Raw genomic sequence first — 26,308 nt, 5'->3', positions numbered from 1 at the left:
CTCCTGTTCTCTTCGGATCAAAGTCTGTTCCGAGCAAAGGTTCCTCTCAAGCACCTTTTCAGAACCCACTGGAGTCTCCAGCTGCTTTGAAGGACTCGGTTAGCCCTCCCTATTTGGGAGCGTGTCTTTAACATTGCGGCATGAGTGGATTCTTTTTCATGGTAGGGGACTGTCACCCTTCCCCTCCAAGAAAAGAAAGTGACGACCAGGTTTGGGGGTCCGAATAAACAGGCTTCAGGCTTCTTCCGCACCAAGGAACACCCCCCTGCCGGTGTTGTGTATTTAGCACACGGGTGGACTATAGTTTAGAGAAGCGCAAGTTCATTTTCTTTGTCTTCATTTATGTGTGTGGCCCACACTTCTATCCAAAAGTGATTTTCCGTTCACACCCGTTTACACGGCTGGGTGTTTGTACTGGAGCTGTTCAGGTGAAGCAACTTGCTTGCTGCAGGGTGCTGCGGCAGTGTCTCACCTGGGATTCGAACCCGCAACCCTCCAGCTCCGGGCCCCCCCCCCCGTGCCACACTGCTGCCTGCGAGAGTGGTAGGAAGGCCTCTGACTGAACACACGCTGAAATGAAGCTCTGAATCCTCAGTCCCTGCTCTTTACTCCTCAGGCACCTCTGTTTATGAGATCACCACTCCATCCATTTTCTGACGGCTTTATCCAACTCAGGGTCGCAGGGGAGAGCTGGAGCCTGTCCCAGCAAGCAACGGGCACAAGGCAGGGTACGCCCCTGGGCAGGACGCCAGTCCATCCCAGATCATAGCTTCAGTGATGTTTCGTTTATCTGCTTGGTGCCTGGGAATGGGCAGTGACTCAGGTATGAATCCCAATGTTTGGATCAGAACTGGCGGAACTCGTCATTCTCACCAGAGACCCCAGACCACAGTAGTTACTGCATCTATTTTATAACCAACACATTCACCACAGCAGTTAATGCTTCATTCTTTTATTTGCCGATTGAAAATAAAAGTACATTTCACTTTTTGGTCCCTTAAAGTTCTGTGGGTTGCGGTTCAGAAGTGACTTTTGTTTTGTTTTGTTTTTCCCAAAGAATGGAGAATTCAGTTGTTCCCCCCCCAAGGAATTCCTTTTAGAAACGAGCAGTCAAGTCAATTTTACAAGCAGGAGCACAGAAACAGGTTTGAAACGGAAAATAAACGGCAGTAAAATGTGCACAAAATCTCATCAGCCGGCATCACCAACAAAAATAACCAAACAGAATTTAAAATCTAAGGATACCAGTACGGATTTTCTTTTTTTACATGGAAAGAACTGCATCATTAATGCCCTACGTTGTCTGGAATTTTCTCAGTGATCATGGAAAAGTAAAAATGCCCAAAATCTTTTGTCTATATTTCTTATACACAGTAATTCACATAAATCTATTCATGTCTCGGAGAAAGTTTCTTTCAGTATGTAATGCTAACCATCGTATATGTATATATAGCAAGGATATCTCTATGTATATAACCAAAATAATAGCATATATATTCCATACAAAATATCACTTGAACAATATTACGGTTCTGTAAATCTTAGAAAAAAAACTAGCTAGTTCTGACAAAACTGATTTTACTACTTAATTACGGGCAGCCGGTCCCTAATTAAGTCTCTACCTAATGAGAACAAACTAATTTACCTTCTGCAGCAGGCCACTGCTATATATAACAGGACAGAGTAAAATCAATCTTTACACGTCGTTTATTGATAAGTGGTTACTGGGCTTCTGTTAAGAGTGTCAGCCACACCTAGAGAATGGCTCCTCAGCTGGGCTCCACTGAGACTTGAATCGCCTGTCGCTGTGGAGAGCTGGATGTCCAAGAGGACTCAGGCTCATGGTTCGAGAGTGATATAACAGGAGTCCTCTGAACTGTCTGTGTTACCAGGTGCTGGGGGAGACGTCCGACCAGAAGCTCAGAGGAGATACTGTATGTGATGAGTGATGAGGAAACAGCATGAATCGGGACACAGAGCGAGTGGGTTTGGACGAATGCAGTAACAGGCATTAGATGGGTTCATTTGTTCCCTTCATGAACCCATCCTCCTCTTCGCTGGGAGGGATATAAATTCTAAAAGAAAAATGGTTTTTTTTTTGGCTTTGGGTGTGCGAGGGGGAAAGGGGAAGCGCGCTGTCAAATGTTCTGGAAAAGGAAGATAGAAGAAGCTCTTCTCCATGTTCTCACAGTTTCGCAGGGATCTGAAAAGCTGCCATTTTGCCCCCTGAATGCTATTTGAGCAGTAAAGAAAAATAAACTGTTTCCCCACCCCATGTCTCCCGCCCCCCCCCCCCCCCCCTATTGTCATAAAAAAACATTCAGAATAATGGCCGGCAGTATTGGTGCTGTTCGTGAGCACTGCAGTACTTTGGAGCTGTGCTGTCCTCCTGGTGCGCACAGCTGTAGCTGTGTAGCAGGCTTTCCTCTTGAGACTGCGTGATGGTAGCATGAAGCTGTCTGGAACCAAAGTCACAACTGGAAGCACAGACTGGATTCTAGAAGGAAGATCTCTCTGCAGCTGTTGGATGAAACCGTTCGGTAAGAGTGCAAGTGCTGTCTTTACAAGTTTCCACGACGGGACGACTTTGGCCTTGGTGCTGTTCCTGCCGTACTGAAAGGCACAAACCAGAGCCGGCAGTACCGCGATCTCAGAAACAGGCCCCAAGGACGCTAAATTTAATCAGCGTAGCGTGTGGGTTTTGTTTCAGGTCATGTGCATGGGAAAAAAACTTACTTAGGGGCTAGGTCAGATCTAGGCCAGGCTGATAACGGGCCATTTCAAAGCTGAGTTAGGTGGTATTGTTACATTGAGATGTGTTCGAAATTTGAATGATGTCAAGGACAGAACAGTCGTTCTCCAGTGTGAAGCGATTCAAAGTGAAACCAAATACAGTGAAAATGAGCTTTTTTAAAAAAAAAACGCTATACTGAGAATTTGAATTCCCATACTATTCTTACATTCAGAAATTGTCTCCTTCTGCTTAGCAAAACGAGGGAGTTTTAGATCTGTTTTTAAAAAAAAAATTTTTTTTTCAGCACAAAATTGTTCGAAGACTGCGAACAGACTTCTCTCCAAGTGCTAGGTCTGTTATTAACTTTAGGAACATCGGTCTGCTCCTCTTCCCTACATTGCCCGCAAGGAACACAGTGATGAATAAGAACTGTGCTGAAGTTTGCAGTTAGAAATAATTTTCCCAGTCCCTATTCAGCATGTCTCCTGAAGGATCCCTAAAGCCATTTGTGATAGTATTAGAGACTGTTGACAGCGACACAGATCACGAAATTGAATTGCTTTAGAGATGGTGCTGCAGAGCTTGTATAAGGCATCACAGTTGGGACTAATTCAGAATATAACACATTCTTTTTTTGACTGAAGTGCAGCAGTGATCCTACAGCTCTTCAAGAGCTGAGATTTGTTTTAAAGTGCCGTAATGCATCTGAAGGGGGCTCTTCATTTTATTCAGCGTTAATCTAAAGTTTCTTAGGGAGCACAGCTAGCCTTGTTCAAGAACAAGCAGCACTGGAACAAAGAAACGAAGCTGTGCAGTTTAGCCCGAATTAAGATCTGTGTCTGAGCCAATGGTGAGCAGTGGAAAGCTCGAGAGTTTCTCTCTCATACGTTTCCTGGGAGCTTAGGAGTCTCCACATTAGGACATCAGAAACTTTCCAAACCAGAGAAGGCCTTTTGACACATTTAGCTCGTTTTGGCTGCTAATTGCTAATTGATCTGAGGACCTCCTGCAAGCCCGTCTTGGAAAAAAGTCAAGGTAGCAGCTTTTGACAGCATGACTAGGTAACTCGTTCCAGACTCCCCCAACCCTTTGTGTAAAGTCTCCCATTAAGTTTTAAATGCACTTCCTATGCATGAACTTGTGTCCACTGGTTTGTTTCACTGTTGTCCATTAAGTTGCCTTTGCCTTTAAGGATTTTAAATACTTAGACCAAGTTCCCCATAGTCTAGAAGGACTCAACTTCTTTAGCCTTTTAGCGCCAGAGATACCCCTTAGCCTGGGTATGTACCGAGAGCATCAGTGTTTTGTGTAATGTCATGTGGTGATTGAAATTGTACACAGTGTTGTAAACGAGGTCTCGCTCTGTGGCTGCAGATGACCCTGCGATGAGAAATGTTTGCCCTTTTTTTGAAAAAAAAAAAGATTTTCAAAATGTTTGGCAGCACCAACCTGATCTCGGCCTTTGTGGAAGCCCTAGTAACTGTGCCATAGAGTCAGCTCATCTAGCAAGAGATGAGGGGGTTTCTGCATTTTATTATGAGTATAATGACCCTCACCGATATTTTACCAGCACTGAAATGTTACGGATTGTTTTCTCGTTGTGGGTAAATCCTAGTTGCTTTAATGTGCCATACAAGCTCTTGAAACTGACCAAAATTCCCATTGGAATGCAGCTTCAGGGAAAGACATTTTTCAATTCAGGTACTGCTTCAGTGGGATTCAAAGATGGTCTTGTTTTTCTGCCTGTCTGGGTTCCCATGAAGACAGATCTATTTCCACCCACCTCCTCACCAAACAATTAAAGAGCAAGGGCACTTAATTAAGTCATGAGCTTCTTTGAGTTCTCCAGCCAGAACTATACACTTGGGAGTTTCTGAGGAGGGTGGAGTAACCTACTATACAGACAACTCTTTGGAACAGATGAGGATCTGATATTTAAAAATGCATTTATGAGTGCAAAGCTTTCAGTTTTTAAAACATTTGAACATATCCCTTGTAATAATAATCTTTCCTTCCAGAATATGCTTATTGTTGGCACATACAGCAGAAGACAACGCATATCGAAATGCAGAGAAAAACTGACGAGCCAAGATAACACTGTCTATTAATTAATGTCTTTAAGAAAATGTAGGGGAGATATTTTTGGCACAAAAAAGAACCAGTGTTAGAACTCAACGAGCAACAGAAAGGAACCATGCTGAATGGGAGCACAAAAACATTTCCTGTAACCTATTGATCAATTGATTTTGATCCCGGGATCTTGGCAGATTTCCATTCAAACTGAGACGCATAGAAAAATTGATAAGGCGACACCTTCATAAGGAACTATTCCACCCTGCCATGTGGCCACAACAGGACACATGTGACTCTGCTGCCACACATCCAGGCAGAATTTCCTCAAAGCAGGATAAGACGACCCATAAAGAAGAAATTTAATTCGGCTTTCGTTTTCCTTTGCAGTTCCCTGTTTAAATTGGCCCACCCAGAAAACCACCAGGGATTGAAGACTTTTTTTGTTGTTGTTGTTGTTAAAGGAAAGGAAATTAAAACCCAAACACAAGCAGTTTGCAAGAGTCACTTGACTCGGCGTGTTCACCGAAACACGGAAGAGAAGAGCCCAGAGGCGGTGCCAAACTCCTGGCCCTGGGATGCAGTGGATGTCCTCTGGCTCCTTGTACCAGTGCGCTTTGCATCAAACATGGCCCCCGGACCTGATCTCCTCACTCTGACTTCTGTGCAACTCAGATCCGTCTTCCCAAGAGGGCCTGCTGGCAGCCTGCACAGACTACTAAGTACGACCTGCCCCCCTCGCCCCCTAGGGGTGCCTACTGCGTGAGACTCAGCCTGTATCTAACTGCACACATTTCACATACACACCCAGTTTCACCTAAAGCACTTGTGTGCAGTAGGACATTAAAAAGAAGGATTTCTTTTCTTCACCACTGGCGTAAATTGGGAGTACGTTAACCTGGCATTACAAAGACCCTGTGGACTCCAGGACAGGAGTTTTGCACCTCGTCTTACCCAGTAAAGTAGTGTGGACAGGACTGATAGCACCCTGTTTCACAGTGGGGTTGTTAGTGCAGAAGGCACATAGGTTAGCAAGCCTTGATTACCTTACTGGAAAAAACGGAATGCAGAAATAAGAATTTGGGAGGAGTTGGCATCGTTCGTCAAGGCAAATGACCGTGTTAAGCGCAGGAACAGGTCAGTGGAGGACATTGGTTGTGGAAGGAAACCGTGACTTAACAGAAACGCAGGCAAGAAAACCGGACAAGGAATTAGTGGTACCACTTTAGATTAGGGGTGGCAAAAGCTGTTCCTAAACCTTCAATGGAATATTTCTCGAACAGAGTGACGGAATGGTGATCATTGCACAACTCCTGCTGTAAGCTCATCGCTGGTAACAAAGCCCCGTTCCTGAACACAGCCCGAGCTGCTCCCCTTGCCCCAACCTCAACTGCAGGAGGAGGTTTGCCAACTATCTTTAGCACTTTCTCAGCACAAGAGCAGCTGGTCTATTATCCACCTATGGAGTAAGCCGTTTTGCAACCCCTAAACTAAAGAGCAGTTCATCCAAGTTAGGTAGCTTCTCTACAGCCGTCGGAGTCTAAACGGCGAGGCTGAAGGCGCTCTGCGTGTCGTACCTCTTTCCCTGGGCGGGGCCTGGCCCGGGGCTGAGCCGAGGGGCTTCTGGGAGCCGTGCGGTAGGTCTGGAAGGCAGTACAGCGGACGAGAGGGGGCTGGAGTCATGCTACACTGGGCTGTGGTCGGGAGAGGCGTGCGCGACGGCCACCGCGCACTCCGAGCTCTCCCGGGCGCCGCGGAGGCCGGCGTACAGGCGCTCCTCCAGGCCGGCCGCCAGCTTGTCCGTCAGCTCGGCCACGAGGGTCTGCGGGCCGTAGCCCACGCCGGGGGGCCGGGCCGGGGGGGGCACGCGGTCGTCCGGCGGCTCGGGGGGCTCGGGGGCGCCGTCCGACGGAAGAGGAGGAGGAGGGGGAGGAGGGGGGTCTTCCTCTTCTTTGATCGTCCGGCTGCTGCCGCCGCTCCCGCTGCTGGGGCTGCCCTCCCGGGGGTCCCCGTCCGCCTCCGCCCCGCGGGGCGCCCCCCCCGAGCCCGGGCCGCCCTCGCCGGCCTCCTCGTCGGCGGCGCTGACGATGCGGGGCAGGGTGCCGTGGTAGCGGGCGTCCAGCGGGCAGTTGACGCTGTCGCCGCGGCGCAGCGGGGTGCGGTGCCTCTCGAAGGCGGGGGGGAAGCGCACGCCGGGGTCGCTGTACTGCTTGGCGCGCTGCCAGGCCTTGCGCAGGTGGGCGCGGGACCGGTGCTTGGCCCGCAGGGGCGAGTCGGGCTGGTCGAACTGCGGGTCGTGGCGCAGGAACTCGTGGAAGAGCGCGTCCGTCTTCTCGTCGATGCTGTAGTCCCGGCGGGGCAGGGGGGGCGGCGGCGGTGGCGGCGGCGGCGGCGACTGGGCGCCGAACATCCGCCTGTAGGGGGACCACCCCAGCGGGCTCTCCTGCTCGGCGCCGCTGCCCGCCGACTCCTCCTCCAGCTCCTCGTCGAAGAGCCGCTCCTCGAAGCTCTCGCACACCGTGCCCTTGCGCCCCGCGCTGGTGAAGAAGCGCCTCTTCTCCGAGGCCGTTTTGTCCTTCCCGCCGGCGCCGGCGCTGCCGAACAGCCGCAGCTCCTCGGGGGCGCGGGGGGGGGCCTCGATGGAGGCGTAGCCGCTGTCCATCTGCAGCAGCTTCCGGTTCCCCGCCTCCCCGTCGCTGCCCCTCTCCGAGTCCACGCTGCCCTGCTTGGCCCCTCCCTCCCTCTCCGCCCCCGGCTCCAGCTCCGCCTCCAGCTCGTCCTCGATGTCCTGCGAAGGGTAGCTGGGCAGCCCCCCCCTGTCCCCGCCGCCCCCCAGCGAGCACACGCTATCCGCGTCGCTCCGGACGGAATCCCTGTCGTTGTTGCTGCTCTGGTCGGAGGAGGCGTACTGCTCCAGCGAGGCGCGCAGGGTCCAGATGTCCCGGTAGATGGTCTGGTGCTCGGAGCCCTCCCGCCCACAGCCCGCCCCCTCCTCCCCCTGGGGCGGGGCCAGGGGTGGGGCCAGGGGAGGGGCCATCACGCCGGTTCCCGCCTCCAGCACCACCTCCACCGTCTCTAACCTGCAGCAAGGACACCCACACACAGCCGTTAAGACCCTCCACCCAGGGCCACAAGAGCTGCATCTGACACCTCCCCTCACAGGACGGGGCGCAAAATGGAAGGCTGGCGAGCTTCTGAGTTAGGAGGGTCACAACGGACGCCCTGATGGAAGCTGTTTCCTGTCCTGTGCGTTATAACGCACATGGCACACATGATTTTTGGTCAGGCAGGACAACTCGCATCAACTTCGTAATCCTTCAAAAACTAATCGCTCCTCTGTAAAGCGCCGTCCTGGGGACTGGAATGCTTTTCCGGTAGCCCTGCGTCCTGTGGGAATTAAGATGGTGTGGTCCAGGGACCGCTGGGAAAGACAGAGGCTCTTCCTGATTGAACACAGCTTTGCGTGTATTATGAATGTGGCATGAAAAGACGTTTACCTCGCACGTCCTAGCAGAAAGAGCCCATGGTGTGGTATGTATACACTGACACATGCGCAGAATGGATGTACGAGTGAGAATAGGGTCATTCTTCACACACGATGCCGTGAGAGTTATGGAGCTAGCTACCTGTGAAGCTGATATCGTGGTTTCCTTCTAGAAGCAGCTGGACGGGATCCATGAGCCTCTCACTACCAAACAGGCTAGGTGTGCCGAATGGGCCGCCCAAGCCTGTAGCCGGTGTTGTGTGATGTCACGAGGCCCTGTGACACATGCTGGCAGACGCGGCTGAGGTCTGGAAGGATGTGGATTTGCACACCTCGCTTCTCAGGGTACAGGCTGCGACTGCACTCTTCCATTTCAGGGCTTTTCGGTAATCTTGGGGGGGGCGAAGAGAGCTGGAGATGGCGGCTGCACTTTGAAGTTTTTGTTTCTACTCGCCTTCTCCTGATAGGCCTGCCCTACTCTAAGAACCTGCACATTTGCTCTGCGCCTTAAAGGAATAGATGCCAGCTTACCTCAAGCTGCATTGAGCTCATGCTAGAGTAAACACGAGCCTCGGATAATTGTTCTTGGCCTCAATCGAGACTGAATGGTTTATGTAATTGCTTAATTGACCCTTAATGGCTTAATTGGCCCTGCTGCGGATGATCGCTGAAATGCGTAGCTGGAACAGAGAACCTGTGGAGGAGTGCAATGCGATGAGGGAGTACCTCATGGGCGCGGAGATGTGGTGGCGGTGGTGAATGAATGGCGAGGGTATTAAAGATACCTGCCGAGGGAGGGTGGTGGCGAGGATGAGGGCGGCAGCAGGCCGGCGCCGGCGCTGGGGGGGCGGTACGCCACGTTGTGCGTGCGGGCGATGTACTGGATGATGTCGATGTGGTGGGCCTCGTGCTCCTCCTGGTCCATGCTCTCGCTGGCTGCCCTCTGCCGCTGGAACTGGCGTCTCTTGGGAGACCCTGCGGAAATGGTTGGGCGCCGCGTGAAGCAGACCGCGCTTTCACCCAGGTGGGCATTCAACCGCTGCAGGCACACGGTGTCAGAAAAGGAGCTACAGCCCTTGGTCATCCAGCCAGCAAGATAGCCCAGGCTCTGGATAGCCAGAGCCTATCCCAGCATGCAACGGGCACAAGGCAGGATACACCCTGGACGGGACGCCAGTCCATCGCAGGGTCACACACAGTCACAGACCCTTTGTCATATCTAAACCTCTGTGAGCCATCATTCAGTAACGCAGTATGTAGGAAGCGCATTTCCTCGAGGAGTTGAAAACAAACCTCTACCCCACTGGGTCCCCCTATTCTGAGACAGTGGCCCCTGCCTAGCCTGAGAAATGCAAAGGTTACAACACAAAGGCTCATCGGCAGTTAATTTGATTGCATTGGTCTTTACTGGGTTTCTTGTTATAGACAATACTGTAGATTCTAGGGAGCAGAGAGGGAGTTGAAACCTAACCCCCCCCCCCACCACTTCCCTCTCTCCTCTTGCACACTGTGATTCATTCAGGACTCATGCGGGATGATTAATTGATTAGAAGTGAGTCTCGGGGAATCTTTAAAAAGCAACACATTGATGTCGCGTAACGCCGGGGAGCCAGAGGGAAGAGGCCTCTTCCGCCCACTGTGCTCCCTCTCCTCGTCCCCGCGGGCCGCCGGGCTGCCTGCTGGGGGGGGGGGGGGGGCCCAGGGCGGGGGGCTGGTGTCGGGCCCTGTGTTCGCCGGCCATCTGTCAGAGCGCAGGGCCGAGACAGCTGCTGTGCTCCTTCGCTAAAGGCGGGAGCCGTTGTCAACCTCTTGCCTGGGATTAAGAGCTGCCAGACTCCACTGCATAAACCAGAACTCTAATTTCTTTTTTTTTCTGTTGTTGTTGTTGCTGTCAAGAATTTGGTTTGGCAGTCCCCAGACGCTAAAAACTCCCAGAGATGCTTTTGCACTGAAACACTGGCGGATTCGAGGGAGCAGCGAAAACACAGCTCACAGGCAACAGGAAGGGGGAGGAGGTTCGAATGATCTGGGGCCGTGCAAGAGCAGAAGGGCAGCAGTTCGGAGTCCTTCGTGCACAGGTGGGCTCTGGGAAATATCCCCAGTCTACCTCCCTCGTTATCTGATACGCAGTGGGATGCAAATTGTAGCTTTCCCATGTAAAAAAACGTTCTGTGAGTGCCTTTGCAAAAATAAATCCCATTATTTATGGGAATAAATATTATTCCCATATAAAATATAAATATTAAAATCAAATACAACTGGACTGGACTTTGAAGAACCAGCCTTTTGATGTACTACCAGCCTCCACATTATTGATCACATTAAACATGACCTGACACTTTACTGTTTACTGGGTCAATTAACTGATTGGGGTTGTTAAGAGCTGATGGGAAATAAAAATCCTGGTCCTGGAGGGGTCAGTGTGTCTGCAGGGTGTCCAGTCCTGGTCCTGGAGGGGTCAGTGTGTCTGCAGGGTGTCCAGCCCTGGTCCTGGAGGGGTCAGTGTGTCTGCAGGGTGTCCAGCCCTGGTCCTGGAGGGGTCAGTGTGTCTGCAGGGTGTCCAGTCCTGGTGCTGGAGGGTCAGTGTGTCTGCAGGGTGTCCAGTCCTGGTGCTGGAGGGTCAGTGTGTCTGCAGGGTGTCCAGCCCTGGTCCTGGAGGGGTCAGTGTGTCTGCAGGGTGTCCAGTCCTGGTCCTGGAGGGGTCAGTGTGTCTGCAGGGTGTCCAGCCCTGGTCCTGGAGGGGTCAGTGTGTCTGCAGGGTGTCCAGTCCTGGTCCTGGAGGGGTCAGTGTGTCTGAGCACTTTTATTTCCCATCAGCTCTTAACAACCCCAATCAGTTCACTGACGTAGTGAACCAGTGTAGTACTCCCAGATCATTAAGAGATTGTGCTTTAAGGATGCACCGGCCCTCCAGGACCAGGACTGGACTGTCCACCCATGAGCTAAACCGACAAGCAAAAGAAAATCTTGTCTCCCTCTCGGGGTTCTCTGACCTGATGCGTTAGTGTCGTCACTCCTCAGGTTCAGACACTCATCACACATGGTCAGCTCAGAGAGGAGAGAAAAGGCAGTATGCAATATGTCTGCAGAGATCTAACAGGAGGCCAGAATTCAGTGCAGCTATTTAGACTAGGAGTTGCTGACAAGCCGACCCTAGGGATCCTCTGTCGGATCCCGGGGTGCCCCAGACCCCGCTTGGCTGGCGGCCTCTCACCTCGGGTGTCCAGGCTGGAAGCCCTCTGGCTGCTGTCGAACTTCCACTTCTTGATCTTGAAGTAGGGGCTGGCGCCCTCCAGGCTGGCGTGGCGCCGCAGCTTGGTAAAGAACTGCAGCATGGTGCCCTGGCCGCCGGCGGCGCCGGAGGAGAAGGTGGCGCCTGGAGCCGCCGACGCCCCTTCGCCCATGCCCAGGGGACCGCCGCCATTCCAAGAGCCCGCCCCCATCACCTCGATCTTTAAAGGCAGAAAACACGGGCCAGTGAACAACACGACGCCGTACTGGGGCCATCCTCCGCATTCGTGGATCTGGGAGGGATTAGTAGTGACTGGATCGTCTAGTCCGCCTGCTCTCGGTTGTTGATTGCCCGCTCGTTCAGGCAGGCGGACTCGGACTCTCCAGGCCCGTGTCCGGTCCTGCCTGTGATCCGCGTCCATACCTGCTGCCCCAACCTCCCCCCATCTGGCACTCCAGCCAGTAAGACCCGACAGCCTGGTTCTGCTTGTCCATTTTTCTTCACATCATTCCTTTGGAAGACAGACATCATTCCTTCCCATCATTCCTCACTACCCCCCCCCCTCCCACCACCAAAGGTCTCATTTCTCTCAATTTCCAAATCGTCCATTCATGCAGGCTGAGCAACGGACGAGTGTAGGGCATCAGTAGAAGAGAACGGATATCGGAGGATGGCGCCCGGACACAGGTGTGTAAAAGACAAGTTGCTGGCGAGGCTCCGTGGGAAAATGGCGGCTGGCGCTGCCGTTTCTCACCGTGCTGGAGCGCGGGGGCTCGGCGCGTGGAGAGGGGGGCTTCTCGGTGAAGCTGGTGTCCACGACGGAGTTGAGGGCGTCTCCAGGGAGGGCCGAGCTGGGGCTGACCGCCAGGCTGGTCAGGGCAGTCTGGGGCAGCGGGCACACCGAGGGCTGGGAGGGCAGACAGGCGAAAGCAATCAATCAATTAGTGCAGCAAAGAACACGTCTCCGATCCGCCTTCAGATGGAGAGCACTAGGTCAGGAGAGCCACGCAGGAGGAACCACCGATAACCCAGTTCAAGAAGATCGTGATGTCGAGCCGGGACAGTAATTCAGGGAAGAAGGACCGTGATACCTGGAAGATGGAGAGGCTGGACCTGGAGGCAGGGCGCGTCGCCGTGGCGATGGTGTTCTCGGAGGACTCGCACTCGTGGATGGTGACGATCTTGAGGGTGGGCGGGGGCAGGTGCAGGTGGGTGAGCCGGGCGTTCTTCAGGTGGTGGAAGTCCCCCTCTGTGAGGGTGTACCTGAAGCGGGGGGGTGGAGTCAGTGGGAGACAGACGTCCGTCATTCAGGACAACCAGGGTCTCCAGCTGTACAGTACCCCTGTCTGGAAGTCTGACACGTTATCTTACACACTGTCCCATTCTGGTAGGTTTGTGGACCACTGGGGCCATATTAAGGAAAAGCTCTTTAAGCCATGTGGCACTTACTGCATCATTTTTATTAAACTAAAACAAGAGTTCTGACTATCTTTTTAATAAACATGGACCAGTGTCCATCTGTAATAACGTCCAAATGTATCTTCATAAAAACACAAGACTAACTCCATTACCAGGAACAGATAGACCTCTGGCTAAGGCTGCTGCTGCTGGAAGTAGTGTTAGTGGGACCAGTGGGGGGCGCCCACCCTGCGGTCTGTGTGGGTCCTAATGTAGTGGCGGGGACACTGTACTGTAGTGGGCGCCGTCTTTCAGATGAGATGTTAACTCTCTGAGGTCAGATCCCAGGGCATTTCCCAATAAGAGTAGGGAGTTATCCCAGTGTCCGGACCAAATTTCCTCCCTCGGCCTTAACTGTGGCCTCCAAACTGTCCCCAGGTATGATTGGCTTGTACTTGTCCTGCGATGGACTGGCGTCCTGTCCAGGGTGTACTCTGCCTTGTGCTCGTTGGTATAAAGCGAATGACATGACATGACCAGGAACAGATAGTATCATAGGCAATGACTGCATAATCTAAACAGAAGATCACATGATCATAATCACAATAGAACGTAAAATGAGAAGGCTGGAATATCATAAGTGCTTTTGCAGGTTTCTTGTAGTATTTTTGGACATTGCATAAAGAGATCTTGAATCCGATGACTGGTCATTCCCCAGTCTGGACCCAACACGATGTTGTTCTGGAGGGAACAGCACGGGATGGCGTTCAGCGCTTTTAGGCAGATCAGGGATCTGGGCAGTAGGGGGCGCTCTTTGCTTTGAGTCTCACCTGCGGCCCTTCTCCTGAGTCTTCCTGCCCTGGTCGAAGAGCGAGGCCTCGTTGAAGGAGACGCGCCGGCCCGTGGCGGCAGTGGACAGGAAGCGCTCGGTCTCGTTGTCATGGCAGCTGGAGGAGGACAGACAGTCCGACTCGTCCACCTTGATGGTGATCTCTGGGGGAGAGGGGGGGTGACAACAAGCCAAGACTCGGTGAACCTCCCATCGGGACCCAGCCAGCTCTCGTCAGCCCTGAGACGTCTGTCTCTTCCCCCCTCGGTGGGCACCAGCCTTCAGAGGCCCTCCAGAAACAGTGCACTGCCCTCCTTTCTCACTGCTAGGGTCCTGGAGGACAGGAGAAGCACACCCTCCTTCTTCTTATTCCGTTTTCTCTGTTTTTCTCATGGATTTGACATCCCTGTCTATCTTGACACGCCAAGCGTGAATTCCCAAAATTGCCAGGCGCACAGCTTTCTCCCTGCAGTCTGTCAGACCCGCCCCCAGCTAGATTCATTCCGGAGGAGGCCTGGCGATGAGGAGAGACCTCCCTGCACTCGGTGATGAGCATCCGAGCAAAGAAACACCCCCTACCCTTCGCCAGCAGGAAAACAGGACCGGGCCCTGCCGAGCTCGTCTACAGCAGAATAAAAAACAAACCAACTACTTGATGCACAAACGTTTCTTTTTTTGAAAAGAAATGACAAACTGACAGCTAAACTTAACGTCACCAAAAACGTTCCTTCCTTCTAAAAAAAAAAAAGACAAAATAATAGCTCAACTTGGCATCACCAAAGAGCTAAAAATGCTAAGAAACAACCGAACTACGAGAATCTAATGTTTGAAGTTTGGCTGCTGCCAAAAATGGCAAAACGTTAGCTCTGCGTGCACTTCAGTCAGAAGCCCTCAAGACCCTGTAGCACTCAGCAGCCTAATCTCTATTAATCCACTGCAGGTGAGACCCCAGGTGCCAGTGAAGTACATACAGCTGGACTCTCATGCACATACCCAGCTGGGTGGGTATCCAAGCAATCAGCCCTTTCTTGACTTTACGGCACCAGCGTCCACACAAGCGTTTGAACCCACAGCCCCTGGCGATGGGAATGAGGGTCCCCAAAGATGCCATGCTGGAAGTTCTGGCATGCACATGGGTTGGTGGAGGGGAAGGAGGGAGAAGGCGGTATGGCACTCGTATGTGGCGTTGCTCTGGCAACATGAGCGGGGGGGCGGAGAGCCCCCTCTCTCTTACCCTGGGTGGGCTGCAGGTCTTCCAGGTAGGTGGTGTTGGTCTTCTCAGGATCATCGCTGGCCCTGCGAGAGCCGCACAGAGAAGGGTGGTGACAAAGGCTGCAGGGGGCACCGATCTACAGCCCCACTAGGGGACCACAATGCTCTTTCACTGTCCCAAGAGCACACGGAGCTCCGGTCCAGGGCCGGCCTCGCGGAGAAGGAAGACTGACTCCGAAACGGATTTCGCCCTCACTTAGAAAAGCCCCGTGCGGCAGGCGGCCCGGCAAAACCTGAAACGGCTCGAACAGCTTTGCAGCGGGACTGAGGGGACCTTCTCAGAGCTCAGCTCCACGGGCTCATCGCCGCGTGGAGTGGAACCTGGCTGGGGCTCGGGGTTATTTCAACCCTGCCTGCGGCTGTGATTCCGGCTGTACCCATGTCGCCGGGAAAGAAAGGAAACGAAGGGAGATCAAGCAGGGTGTACGTAATGCCCGGGTGTACATTATTTATCAGGTTCTCATTTCAATAATTACGTTAAAGGCCCCTGAGGATTGCGTGAGCTTATCATTCAATAAATATTATCCCTGTGTTGCCCTTAAATAATTAAATCGTTACAGCTCAATTCGCAAGGCATTCATCAGTGCTGTCCGCGCTCCACATGGTCCCTTTTAAACTGCACCCTAAAACTCTCAGGACATTTCCTCTGCTTTATTTTCACCCACGTTGAGCAAGATAAAATACTTCGCGGGAAGCTCAGCCCTAAATGTCTGAAAAGGAATCAAATTTGTCGGTTTTTTATTCTCTAGAGGCCACAGAAGGAGGCTGTTTTTAAATAAAGGGTCGTTTTCGGGGTGGGGGGGGTTCTCTCCTGGCTCTCTCAGTCTTGGCATTTCCCAGTCTCAGCTCACTGCTCTGCCACAGGACGATTAATCACCCTGATGGGTGGCATAAAATTTCATTACTATCGTCATTTGTAGAAGGCCTGCATCGAGATAGCTGCTTTCTGGCAGACTGCAGACTCACCCTGCTGCCTCACAGGCGTGGGGAGGAGGAGAGAGAGGCAGTGTGTTTGTGCCTGCGTCCATACAGCTACACGGCAGACGTTAATAAGCTGGACAAATTTATATTTTTTTCACTAATGATGGAACTAAATTACACAGGAGCCCATCTCCATCCCAGCAAACACCCAGTGTTTGGTTTTTTTTTAATGGGTTTGCTCTGACAATGCAATTTTGTTTGACTTTTTTTTTATTTTTCTATTCCTTTACATTCCTTTTCAATCCTTGATTTTTAATGCAAACCACGGTACAACGCATTAAAACCCCTAACTCGAGTGAAAACGAATATATAATTGTTCAAATCTAAGATTAATGGGGAAAATGGGGGAGAATCCCCTCTTTGGAGCTCTAATTTGGATTCCCACTGCCCTTCTCAGAAATCTCGGGATCTTGTCGACTTCTAAATTGCAGGATTTTGGGATTATTAAAGATAAATTTGCAGCACAGAGGGGTGTTCTTGCGAGCCAGGGAGGTAACACTGCCTGCCACCCCCCTGGGGCGATGGTTTGGAGTGGACAGTGCTGGTCGGCCCAGGAGACCTCCAGCCTCAGTGGGCAGACCCCCAGGTGTCCAGGGCATGCTGGGAAGGATGGCGGACAGAGGGCGAGGCATCGCACCTGGAGTAGCGGCGGTCTCCCTCACAGCACCGCCGACAGATGACCAGCAGGCCGGAGAGCAGGACCAGCGTCCCCCCGATGAAGATGGACAGGAGGACCAGCAGGAGGACATAGCCGTCCTGCTTCCCAGTGTCTTTCGGGACGTCCTGTGAGGGAATAGCGGACAGAGAGGTACGTGCTTCTGAGATTTCGTATCAAGTTTTCTTTTCCAATCAAACTGGGACAGCTGGGCTCATGCAGAGACTTGACCCACCGGGCAGAACTCAGAACCATTTGGACACACCTGCAGATCGGAAGAATAAGCCCCTCCCTGAGGCCAACAAATGAGACAATCAGATGAGTAAAATTAGCAATGAACACCTGGGACACGAGAGATGGCCCCTTCTTGTTCGTAATCTTTCAAACACTCCTTATATACACAGTGGGGGCCTCATCCTGCCTAAGACAGAATTAACCCAGTCGTATATAAGAACAGGTTTCAGAAATGACCCCCGGAGGTCAGTATTGACTCCTTGCTCCCCACTCCTGCTGTTATTGTCAGTAAAGCCCTGGGGGTGCACCTGACTAGACCAGCCCTCCCCCTCAACCCCAGAAAAGGGTCCCCTAAATTTATGTATGGGCCCAGTACGACGCATAGTGGGTGAAGCATTGTGTGATTTAGAAAGCTGCAATACAGGGTTCATCAAAATGCTGTCGACAAGTTTAAATGCCAATTATTTTACTTTAGTTTTGTTTTCTCCTCCACAGATGGTGAAGGATTGTAAGGTAACTGTAAGAAACTTTGATATTTATCCTTTCGTTTGAAACCTTTCTTGTCACAGTGCCCCATGTTATTAATTTGTACTAAACTGTCAAAGCTGTCGACAGCATTTTGACTAACCCTGTAATACCTTCAAATTCACTTTCAACATTACTGGTATAAATGCAAGTCTTTCTAAATATTCCCTCTAAATAGTCTTTCGCTTGATGATTAAATTGACCCTGAAACAGAATTAAATTAAGGCCCACAGTTAGATCTGGGGCTGGGTGTAAGGAAGTAAATTTGAACTGAAATGTGCTTTAGTAACTTCTTTCATTGAGGAGATCTGGCTGGAGGACCTGGCAAATCACCCCAGCCATACCTAAAGTCACACAAGAGGTTACCTCCGTCACAAACGCATACTTGGTGGCCTGCCTCTGAACCCCACTCTCCCCCCTCTCCACAAGCCACACCGAGGAGAACTGCAGTTTCTACTACTGGAGTCACTGCTTCACTGCAGACTCTCCCTCAGATCATTAGGCAATGGCTTTCTCTAATACACTGTGCCAGTCTGTCTGGGGTTATAAACTATCGGAAAGAAAAAGAGAGACTAAATTCAATTTATGAAGCCATCTGAGTGGAAAATGAGGGCGCAGACGTCTAAAATTAGAATGGAGGAGAAGTGAGGGCTGGCATTTCAATACGGGTGTCGCTGGGAGACTTCCGTCTGTGTGCTTTAGCCAGCGCTTTCGCAGGCCTCCAGCTTGTGAAAAAACATCTGACAGGTAAATCAATTATCTTCTGTCACACCTGCAGACGCTGAACAGTATATCCGATGGTTTCTCTCATCTCAACAGGAGAATGCTGCAGAAGAGCACTTTCTATAATCATATTTCCTTGCATCTACAGTAAATACTGATCCCGAAGGAATTCTCAAGGCACCTCTGATGAGGAAGGGGACCCACTTTATCCAACACTGAAGTGCAGCCCCCATCTGAGTGATTGAATTCACCTGTTCAATTAAGGGATTGCGTGGGCAGATCTTTCAAGCCCAGAGGGGAATTTAGCTAGGACACTGGGTCTGACACACCTGCTTGCAATGGGCAAGTCAGAACCTCAGTCATTATTATTATTAACTGTGTTTTATGGACTTATTCTATATAGATCTTGGCACCTCTTAGGAGCTGTACTCCTCTTCATCCATAAGAGGTTTTTTTTTTACTTTTTTCACTTTTTTTAAGAAAATGGATATTGCCAGTTGTTTAGAATTTGGCTTTCCAGCAGCACCTCCTGTAGGGCACAGGGAGACTGAGGACCTGCAGACATGCTCCTCTGACACGCCCCTCCTGTTAGAGCCAATCACAGCTTGACCTTCTACACCCTCCTCTGACACACACCCCCTGTTGGAGCCAATCACAGTTTGTCCTGCTACTCATTCCCCAGCAGTCCCAGCTGGCAGAGCTTTTGGGCTCTGAGTGATGGCAGGAATCACTGTTTCAGTAAAAGCTGAGATAACCCACGCTATCTTCCACTGTACCCTGGTGGAGCTCAGCCAACTGTACTTTGAAAAGTACACTTGGCTGTTTCCTAGTAAGAAGCTCTGCAGACTAGGAGTGTCATTTGGCCACGCCTGTCAGAGGATAAAACGTTGACTGTACAGCCCCTAGTCTAGCAACCTGATACACACTTCAAAATCCCCCAAAACATGTTTCTGCAACATCTCAAGGTCAAGACACGGATGTGGGATTTCTGAAAAAAATCAAGATTTCCTTTCCATCCAGGGAGCAAATAGATTCACAAATATCACACATCCCTCAAAGTGAAATTAAACACCACCTGAAATAAAATATTTACAAGCTTTTTGACGACTGAGTAAACTTAGCTGGCAGGCTGCTTATTCAGAGCGGCGAGGAAGGCAGGTGTGCATATTGTGTTGCTCAGCACAGAGGAGGTAAGTGAGCTTGTATGGGCTCACAGGAACAGAGGCACAGAGAGACGGGGGGGATGAGAGAGGCAGACGGGCCTTTCTTTGAAACATCAAAAGGCTGAGGCTACTTCCAGCTTGCTGATCTACTTAATTACTGCCTGCTTCTTTCCGTGCCTGAGAAGGGGATTTTGCAGGTGAGAGGGTGACAGGGTTCGAGAGGGGGAGGAAGGGAGGTGGGGGAGCACTTTCAGCAATGCTTCAATTCCCCCTTAGCCCCATCCCCCAATATCCCTTTCTGCAGCCCCTACCCCCCCCCCTTCCAAACACAGTGTCCATGTGATCAGTCCATGGCATCTAACGACAGATGGGAGTGGGGGCACAGTACATCCTACTGCTGAGACACCAAATGAGACATGGGAAGCACGCGTACACATCGCTGACCACAGATAGAGAGCACCTCTGTAGTGTTTGCACGCTATCCAGTAATAAACGCACTGTCACACTGGAAGCTTCAAGACAGAGAAAAGCAGAGAATGGGTGGGTCCTTGGTAGGCTTCACTAAGGGCTCGTTCTGAACATTAGGGATAATTTGATGGTTTGCGTTTCAGGGAGAGATCGGCAGCAGTCTAGCCCTGCTGCCTAATTACAACAGTCAGCCTTAATGCTCAGTTCTGTCTAACTAAGTACTTGTCAGTGAAGGGCTGCTGTCTTGATGCATAGCTTTCAGAGAACTACATATTTTCTTACTGCAGCATATCATTGGCCGCTGTGTTGCATACGGGGTACAAAGAGATGTCATTCTATTCTTTTCTGTGGCTTCAGCAAGGCCATCATTACCACTGTGCTGAAAGCAATTGATGGCATCTTGAGTGAAAAGCAGAACAAGAGTCCTAATTTAACTATAACATTGTTGTAATAATAATAATAATAATAATAATAGCCGACTATCTAGGGGAATTATTGACACTTAAACTTGGCTACTGATTATAAACTTGTCTCTATTAAAGAAAAACAGTTTGATTAATTAATACTTATGTACCTTACAAGGTATACTTACAGCGTGAGGCATTTTGTACATTACTCATTTATGACCAGGGTCAGAAGGTCATAGAAACCTGCTAAAACCTTGACAGAAATGCTCATTGCCAATGTCAGAAGCACAGCCCTGACAGCCCCGTCAATCGTAACTCACACACACGCCCTAGAAGTGCTGCTGGAGATGCGGGGGGACTTTGCGAAGAGCCTGTGTTGCAGCTGTACTGCTGTTGCACACATGGCAGAGATGCCACGCAGGCTGCCTGTTATTAGCCAGTCCTCTGGGGGTCTCAGAGCTCGTGCTCCAGCTGTCAGCCCCTCAGCAGGCTCGACAGGCGAGGATTAGCCTCCTGCCAGCCCCCTGGCTCCGGGGGGGGTGAGTGTTAATGGGGAGCAAATGCAGGCCTGCGGTCTGGACAAGTGCTCAGCCAGACCACAGCCTGCGCCTGGCCAGGGCCTCTGCAGCCTTCCCTTCCTCTGAGCTGGGAACGCCAAGGTGCTCCCGAGTGAGCTGACAATACCCGTCGCGCACTGTCACACAGCTATGCTTGAGTGCCTTGGGGCGACCGTGTGGTGAAAGGCGCTATATAAAAACCGCATTGCATTGAATTGAGTGCGCAAAGCCGGGGCGCTGTAGTGAGTTTGAGCCGGGCCAGCAGCAGGCAGGCAGGCAGGGGGCCCGGCCCAGGCCACCCTGGGTCAGCTGGAACAGAAGGATGAGTTGCATCCCCCCCCCCCCCCCGAACTCTGAAACTCCTGCCCCCACCTGTGCGCAACACCAATGTCAGCTGGTCAGTTGAGACCACCTGCCACAGGGCTTTTCATCCCCTAACCCAGTAGGCGGCACAAGGAAGGGCCAGCCGAGCCCCTCTCTCGCCCCAGACACTGGAGCACAGCCCCCCCCCCCCATCAGCGGACCCTCAGGAACGGGCTCTGGGGAAAGGGCGCGGGTGAGGCTTGTCCCAGATGGAAGAACAGATGGGAGGGCGGTGTACTCACCGTAGTGTTCTCCGTTAGGTATTTCCAGACGGGTACATCATTGCTCATGGTCCAGGCCAGTGGGGAAGTCCTCCTGGGGAAAGCGGAGAAGGTGGAGGTCAGGCGAGCGCAGACCCCCGCCTGCGGGACCCCTCGCCAGTCACAGGAATGGAGTCCCCTGGCTTAACACCTCGACCCATTTCAGATGTTATTACGGGCAGGAGCTTAAACAATATCAGACTAACAATACTGATTTTAGCACTTAATGTTAACCCCACATGTCACTGTGAATAAATACAAATTAATGCAGTGAGCAAGAAATAACCAGCGGCAGGTGCTTACCAACGCAAACTGAGAGAAATTAAAAATGCAACCATGCTATGTGTTCATATCATACATATAATGTCTGTGAATATTAATTAGATCTTTGCTCTTTTATCATAACACCCTGGGTGACTGAATTGATCTAATTCCTTATTTTGCAAATAGAAGTCAGAACTAGCAGCCACACGCAGCCGTTTTGTCCTTATTAGGGCTCATCAGTTCGGCACAACTATTAACCATAAGAGCTAAAATCTATTAATATATATACCCATAATTCAAAGCGACTGCTTGCCCTTATCCACGATGGTTCCGGTAGATGTTCCTTGTAAGATATAAATATAAATATATGCTGTTTACATTTATAGAAGAGCATGCAGATCCATTAAAACATAAAAACATGGATTTAATCTGTTATGCTATGGGAGTCTTCTTTCTTTTGCAAACGTGAAAACGGTGCAGCTCCCACAGTACAGGAGCTCGGGTAGGACAGTGAACAGAATTAACACAACATGTAACCACACAGGAGATAAGGCCTAAATGCACAAAAATAAAATTAGACAACAGGGGAGGAGCAATACTTGCAGTCATGCAGGATCCGACAGCAGTATTTTGAAGGCTACCGCTGAAAACCAACCCCCCCCCCCACAGTCTGACACCTGAATTAAAGTGTGCCAGTACAGGGAGAAGCAATGGTGATGGGGGGGGGAACGCTGCTCCCCTCTTCTGTCCTACCCTGACCCAGAGTGGACCAGCCCATTACTGCCAATCCGGCGGCTCTGGTCCAGGTACACCAGCTGTAAGGAGGATGATGCTGCAGCCTCTTCCCACACCTAATGTGTTCATTTTTTTCTTCTGCCTGAGACAACCAGCTGGCATCTGCACCCGCCGCGTGGAAACCACACCAACAGCCCTGGGCCCCCTTTTCCTTTTTCTGTTTGCAACAACGCCTCTAGGATGCTCTTCTCCCGTGCTGGGCTTACCCAAACGAAAGGCTACGGTCTGCAAAAACACAGCTCGCTGTCTCGATTCCCTGTAGCTCTCCGCCTGCTCCCTGACTGCTGTAATGTAGCCTGCTACAGCTAAGCACTGCCTGGGCTCTGCAGAGAGCTGTGTGTATTGCCAGGCAGCAAAGCCCATTACCTCCTTCAAAGTCATTTCTCTAGAATTCTCTCTAGAAGCTCGCTTTTTTTTTATTATTATTTCACTGGTACTGAACTCTGACACAGCTGAGCAAAAACTAATCTAGTCTCCAGCAGGAAGACTGCACTGATGAAACCGTGAACTGACAGCTGGTTTCCTTCTGCGATCTGGAGAGTCTCTCGGGTGAAACAGTTGGGAGTCACAGGTCATGATCAGCGGGGGGGGGTTAGTCGTTCTCTGAGCTCGACAATGACGTGAGTTTTTAGCACACTGGAGGAGAGAAGCCGTACAGAGCAAACTACGCCATTAATAGAAAAGTGCTTTTAAGCACATTAACCACTTCCATGCAGCTGAAAACCATTCAACACATGATTCTTTTTAGAAGTTCTTTTTTTTTATTTGACTAATTTGGTCAAAGGTGAGTTTCCTGACACCCTGAGGCAGTGAGGAAGACGTGCATGTTCAAAGCATAAAGAATTCAAGGATAGTACTGGGCGGTGTTAATGCACTCTCACCTGAAAAGCAATCTCCTCTCCAAAACACCACCCCCGCCCCTAACTTCCAGGAGCTGCCACTGCAGGTCAGGAGAGGAAACTGGCTCATCTGGGCAGGGGGAGTGCAACCTGATACCTGAGGTTTTCTGCAGCCCCAGGGACAAGTGTGACTTGAGCATCAAGAGTCCTTGACTATGCGCTACTATAACAGAGACCACTGAGAAACCTTCCCCTCACTTCTGTAGGCATCTTCCTGCCAGCAGACATATCACCCTGCAGCTCCCAGCTGGCAGCCCCACTGGAGCCCAGCAGGTGTGAGCCTGGTCAGTACCTGGATGGGAGACTCCTGGGAAAGCTGAGGCTGCTGCTGGAAGAGGTGTTAGTGGGACCAGCAGGGGGTGCTCACCCTGCAGTCTGTGTGGGTCCTAATGCCCCAGTATAGTGACGGGGACACTATACTGTAAACAGGCGCCGTCCTTCAGATGAGAAGTAAAACCAAGGTCCTGACTCTCTGTGGTCATTAAAAATCCCAGGGGCGTTTCTCAAAAAGAGTAGGGGTGTTACCCCAGCATCCAGGCCAAATTCCCCCCTGGCCTTTACCAATCATGGCCTCCTAATAATCCCCATCTCTGAACTGGCTTCATCCCTCTGCTCTCCTCCCCACTGAGAGCTGGTGTGTGGGGAGCGGACTGGTGCATCATCCAGGTGGGGCTGCACACTGGTGCTGGTGGAGGGGATCCCCATGACCTGTAAAGCCTTCTGAGTGGAGTGTCCAGAACAGCGCTGTATAAGTGTGAGGAATTATTGTTGTCATTATTATCCCACCCCCTCCTCACCCCTCCCCATTTACTTATTTCCTTTCATTTTATACTCAGGGAGGGTGTACACTGAGTGCCTGGCTGTGTTCTGGGACTGCGCAGGCATGCCGCTCGGTCAAAGAGAGTGACAGAGGAGGAGACAGGCAAAGGGGGGAACACGCCGGGCCTCAAACTGTCCAAGAGGCCTGACGGCACGCTGCTTGCTCTTACTGCACTGGCGGAGCACTGGGAAACGAGTGGACTGGGATCAGAGGGCGGCTTGCAATCTCTGTCCACCAGCTCAATACCTACCGAGGCTTTGCTGACCTGTTTCTCACTCTGGTAATCGCTGTAACTGTCAATTAGTACCACATTAAGACAACCTGCGGTCTAAAGGCTGGTGCAAGTCCGAACTTTTCTGCGTGTGTGAAATGACACTGAAGGGATGGTACTGCCGCAGAATTACAGAGCGGGAAACTGATATTCGCTTCGGCTGTTGGGTTTTGAGCAAAACAGACTTGTAAGGCATAAACACGCATAAACTTTAAGAATTCTAAAACACATACAGTAGATGGAGTGTAACTGAGGGCACCGTTTTAGTTCTGATTGGAAAGCAAACGAGAAAATGCATGAAACCTGCTTGTTACTGCTTACTGCTGCGTCTCTAAGTGACAGACGAGCTTTGTGAATTTATGTTACTGCTCTCCCTGAACTGCTATGAGCTCTTGGCTTTCTCTTAGTACGTCACTGCCCCTTGCTCCGCCTATGCCCAAAAAGGACAAAAAGACAATGTAACCTCCGCAATATGATTTTTCTGTTCCTTGTATCGGCAAGCTTAAATTGCATTAACACGCAATAAATCCGAAGATATTTAAGTTATGATGTCATTATTATTAAGGTTGGACATGGTAGTTTCACAAACAGGAAAAACATCTTAAAATATTTGTTGACAGTTATTTCAATTTCTGTACATTTGAACATCAGCAAAACATCATTAAAGTTCAGTCACCCAATTGTGCCATTGCTTTGCCTTGTGTGTGCTTGTTGGCAGTGCTGTACCCTGTCCTGGCTAACTCACCTGTGAGGCGCCAGGGGCAACTGAGCGATCTATGACCCAGCGCCCAGACGATACATGGAACACAGAGGTAAGGGCAGTATTAGTCCTTCAAAAAATGGGGGGATGTAAAAAAGCCAATTCCAAAATTGTCACTAAACCACACAAGCAACTAACAGCTGAAATAGATTTGAAATGCACATCTTCTCTGCTGATGAAAGTACCAACCCACATATTTATTTACTATACACTTGTTAGGGCCAGATTTTGGTGCTTGTAGGCCCCGGGCACTTTCACTCTGAGTTGTGCCAGGAGAGGGGTCAACGCCAGTTGAATGACGTCGATGGACAAGATGCACTTTAAAAGTGTTCTGCTAAACCAGCTCTATATGAGTGTAGGCAATTATTAATTATTATTATTATTAAACCAGGTGATTGCTGGAGCGAGTCGAGAGACCATCGCTTCCACACTTCTAGTTTCTAGAACAGCTGCTAGAGAGCGTGTGATTGTTGATTTGGAGCACCGAGAGTTGATCGCTAGCATGTTGTTTGAGCTTGTTTTTCGTTAGTCACCAGTGTTTCCCTCCTTCGTAGGCCCTAGGTACTGTGCCTGCAGTGCCTAATGGGAAATTCGGCACTGACGCTTGTTAAATAAGGGCAATTATTGGCCGATATACTATATATTAGAAAGTTCAAGCTCAGACAGAATATCAGCCTAGAGAGAGATCTACAGCTGTGCAGCCCAAGATAATTCCGGTGCTTGATTCCCTATGGATACTATTGTTTGGAACTTACTGTAGTGCCACCTATCAGCCACCCCATTCCCTGTACGCTGTCAGTTCCTGTCTGGCGGCCTCTCTTGTCCATATTTGTCTACAGCTCAGCGCAACGCAGGCGGAAATTTCTAAAGCCCCCTTTGTAAACAGGACTCTTCAAAGCGCTCGACAGAAATAGGAGGACACATCTGCTTGAGATGCTCGTGGAGGATCAGACAATAGGCAGAACCAACAAGACTCTCGGGACCGGCGATCTGGGCCTGTTTATTGATAGCAGAGTACAGAGATGCCTCAAGGGAGAAGTTTAGATCTAGATATACATATCCAAAAAAAGACAGCTTTCATGGCAAGCAGGACAGAGGCTTTTGAATTCGATTTTTTTTTTTGGCACAAGTGTGTGATTAGAGA

At 50.7% G+C, this 26,308-nt stretch overlaps 1 protein-coding gene across 5 annotated transcripts in view; it reads right to left on the bottom strand.

Annotated features, from left to right (window-relative positions):
• Positions 1–936: 936 nt before the first annotated feature.
• Positions 937–26,308, bottom strand: part of cbarpb (CACN subunit beta associated regulatory protein b) — a 30,109-nt gene continuing 4,737 nt past the window's right edge. For 3 of the 5 annotated variants that reach the window (XM_088622176.1, XM_088622172.1, XM_088622173.1), the window contains exons 2-10: positions 21,338–21,410; positions 16,638–16,783; positions 14,982–15,043; positions 13,749–13,911; positions 12,612–12,783; positions 12,275–12,427; positions 11,503–11,740; positions 9,074–9,263; positions 937–7,884 (exon numbers count right to left, since the gene is read on the bottom strand). In XM_088622176.1, coding sequence (XP_088478302.1) covers positions 6,489–7,884; positions 9,074–9,263; positions 11,503–11,740; positions 12,275–12,427; positions 12,612–12,783; positions 13,749–13,911; positions 14,982–15,043; positions 16,638–16,783; positions 21,338–21,385 — 2,568 coding nt within the window. In that variant the 5' untranslated portion in view covers positions 21,386–21,410 and the 3' untranslated portion in view covers positions 937–6,488. The other 2 variants (XM_088622174.1, XM_088622177.1) reach the window with 2 other exon arrangements.

The sequence above is a fragment of the Lepisosteus platostomus genome, chromosome 27 (genome assembly GCF_059453375.1).
Source record: "Lepisosteus platostomus isolate fLepPlt1 chromosome 27, fLepPlt1.hap1, whole genome shotgun sequence".
Taxonomy (NCBI): domain Eukaryota; kingdom Metazoa; phylum Chordata; class Actinopteri; order Semionotiformes; family Lepisosteidae; genus Lepisosteus; species Lepisosteus platostomus.
The sequence above is the reverse complement of the archived record's forward strand: the minus strand, read 5'-3'. Positions and strand labels throughout refer to the sequence as shown.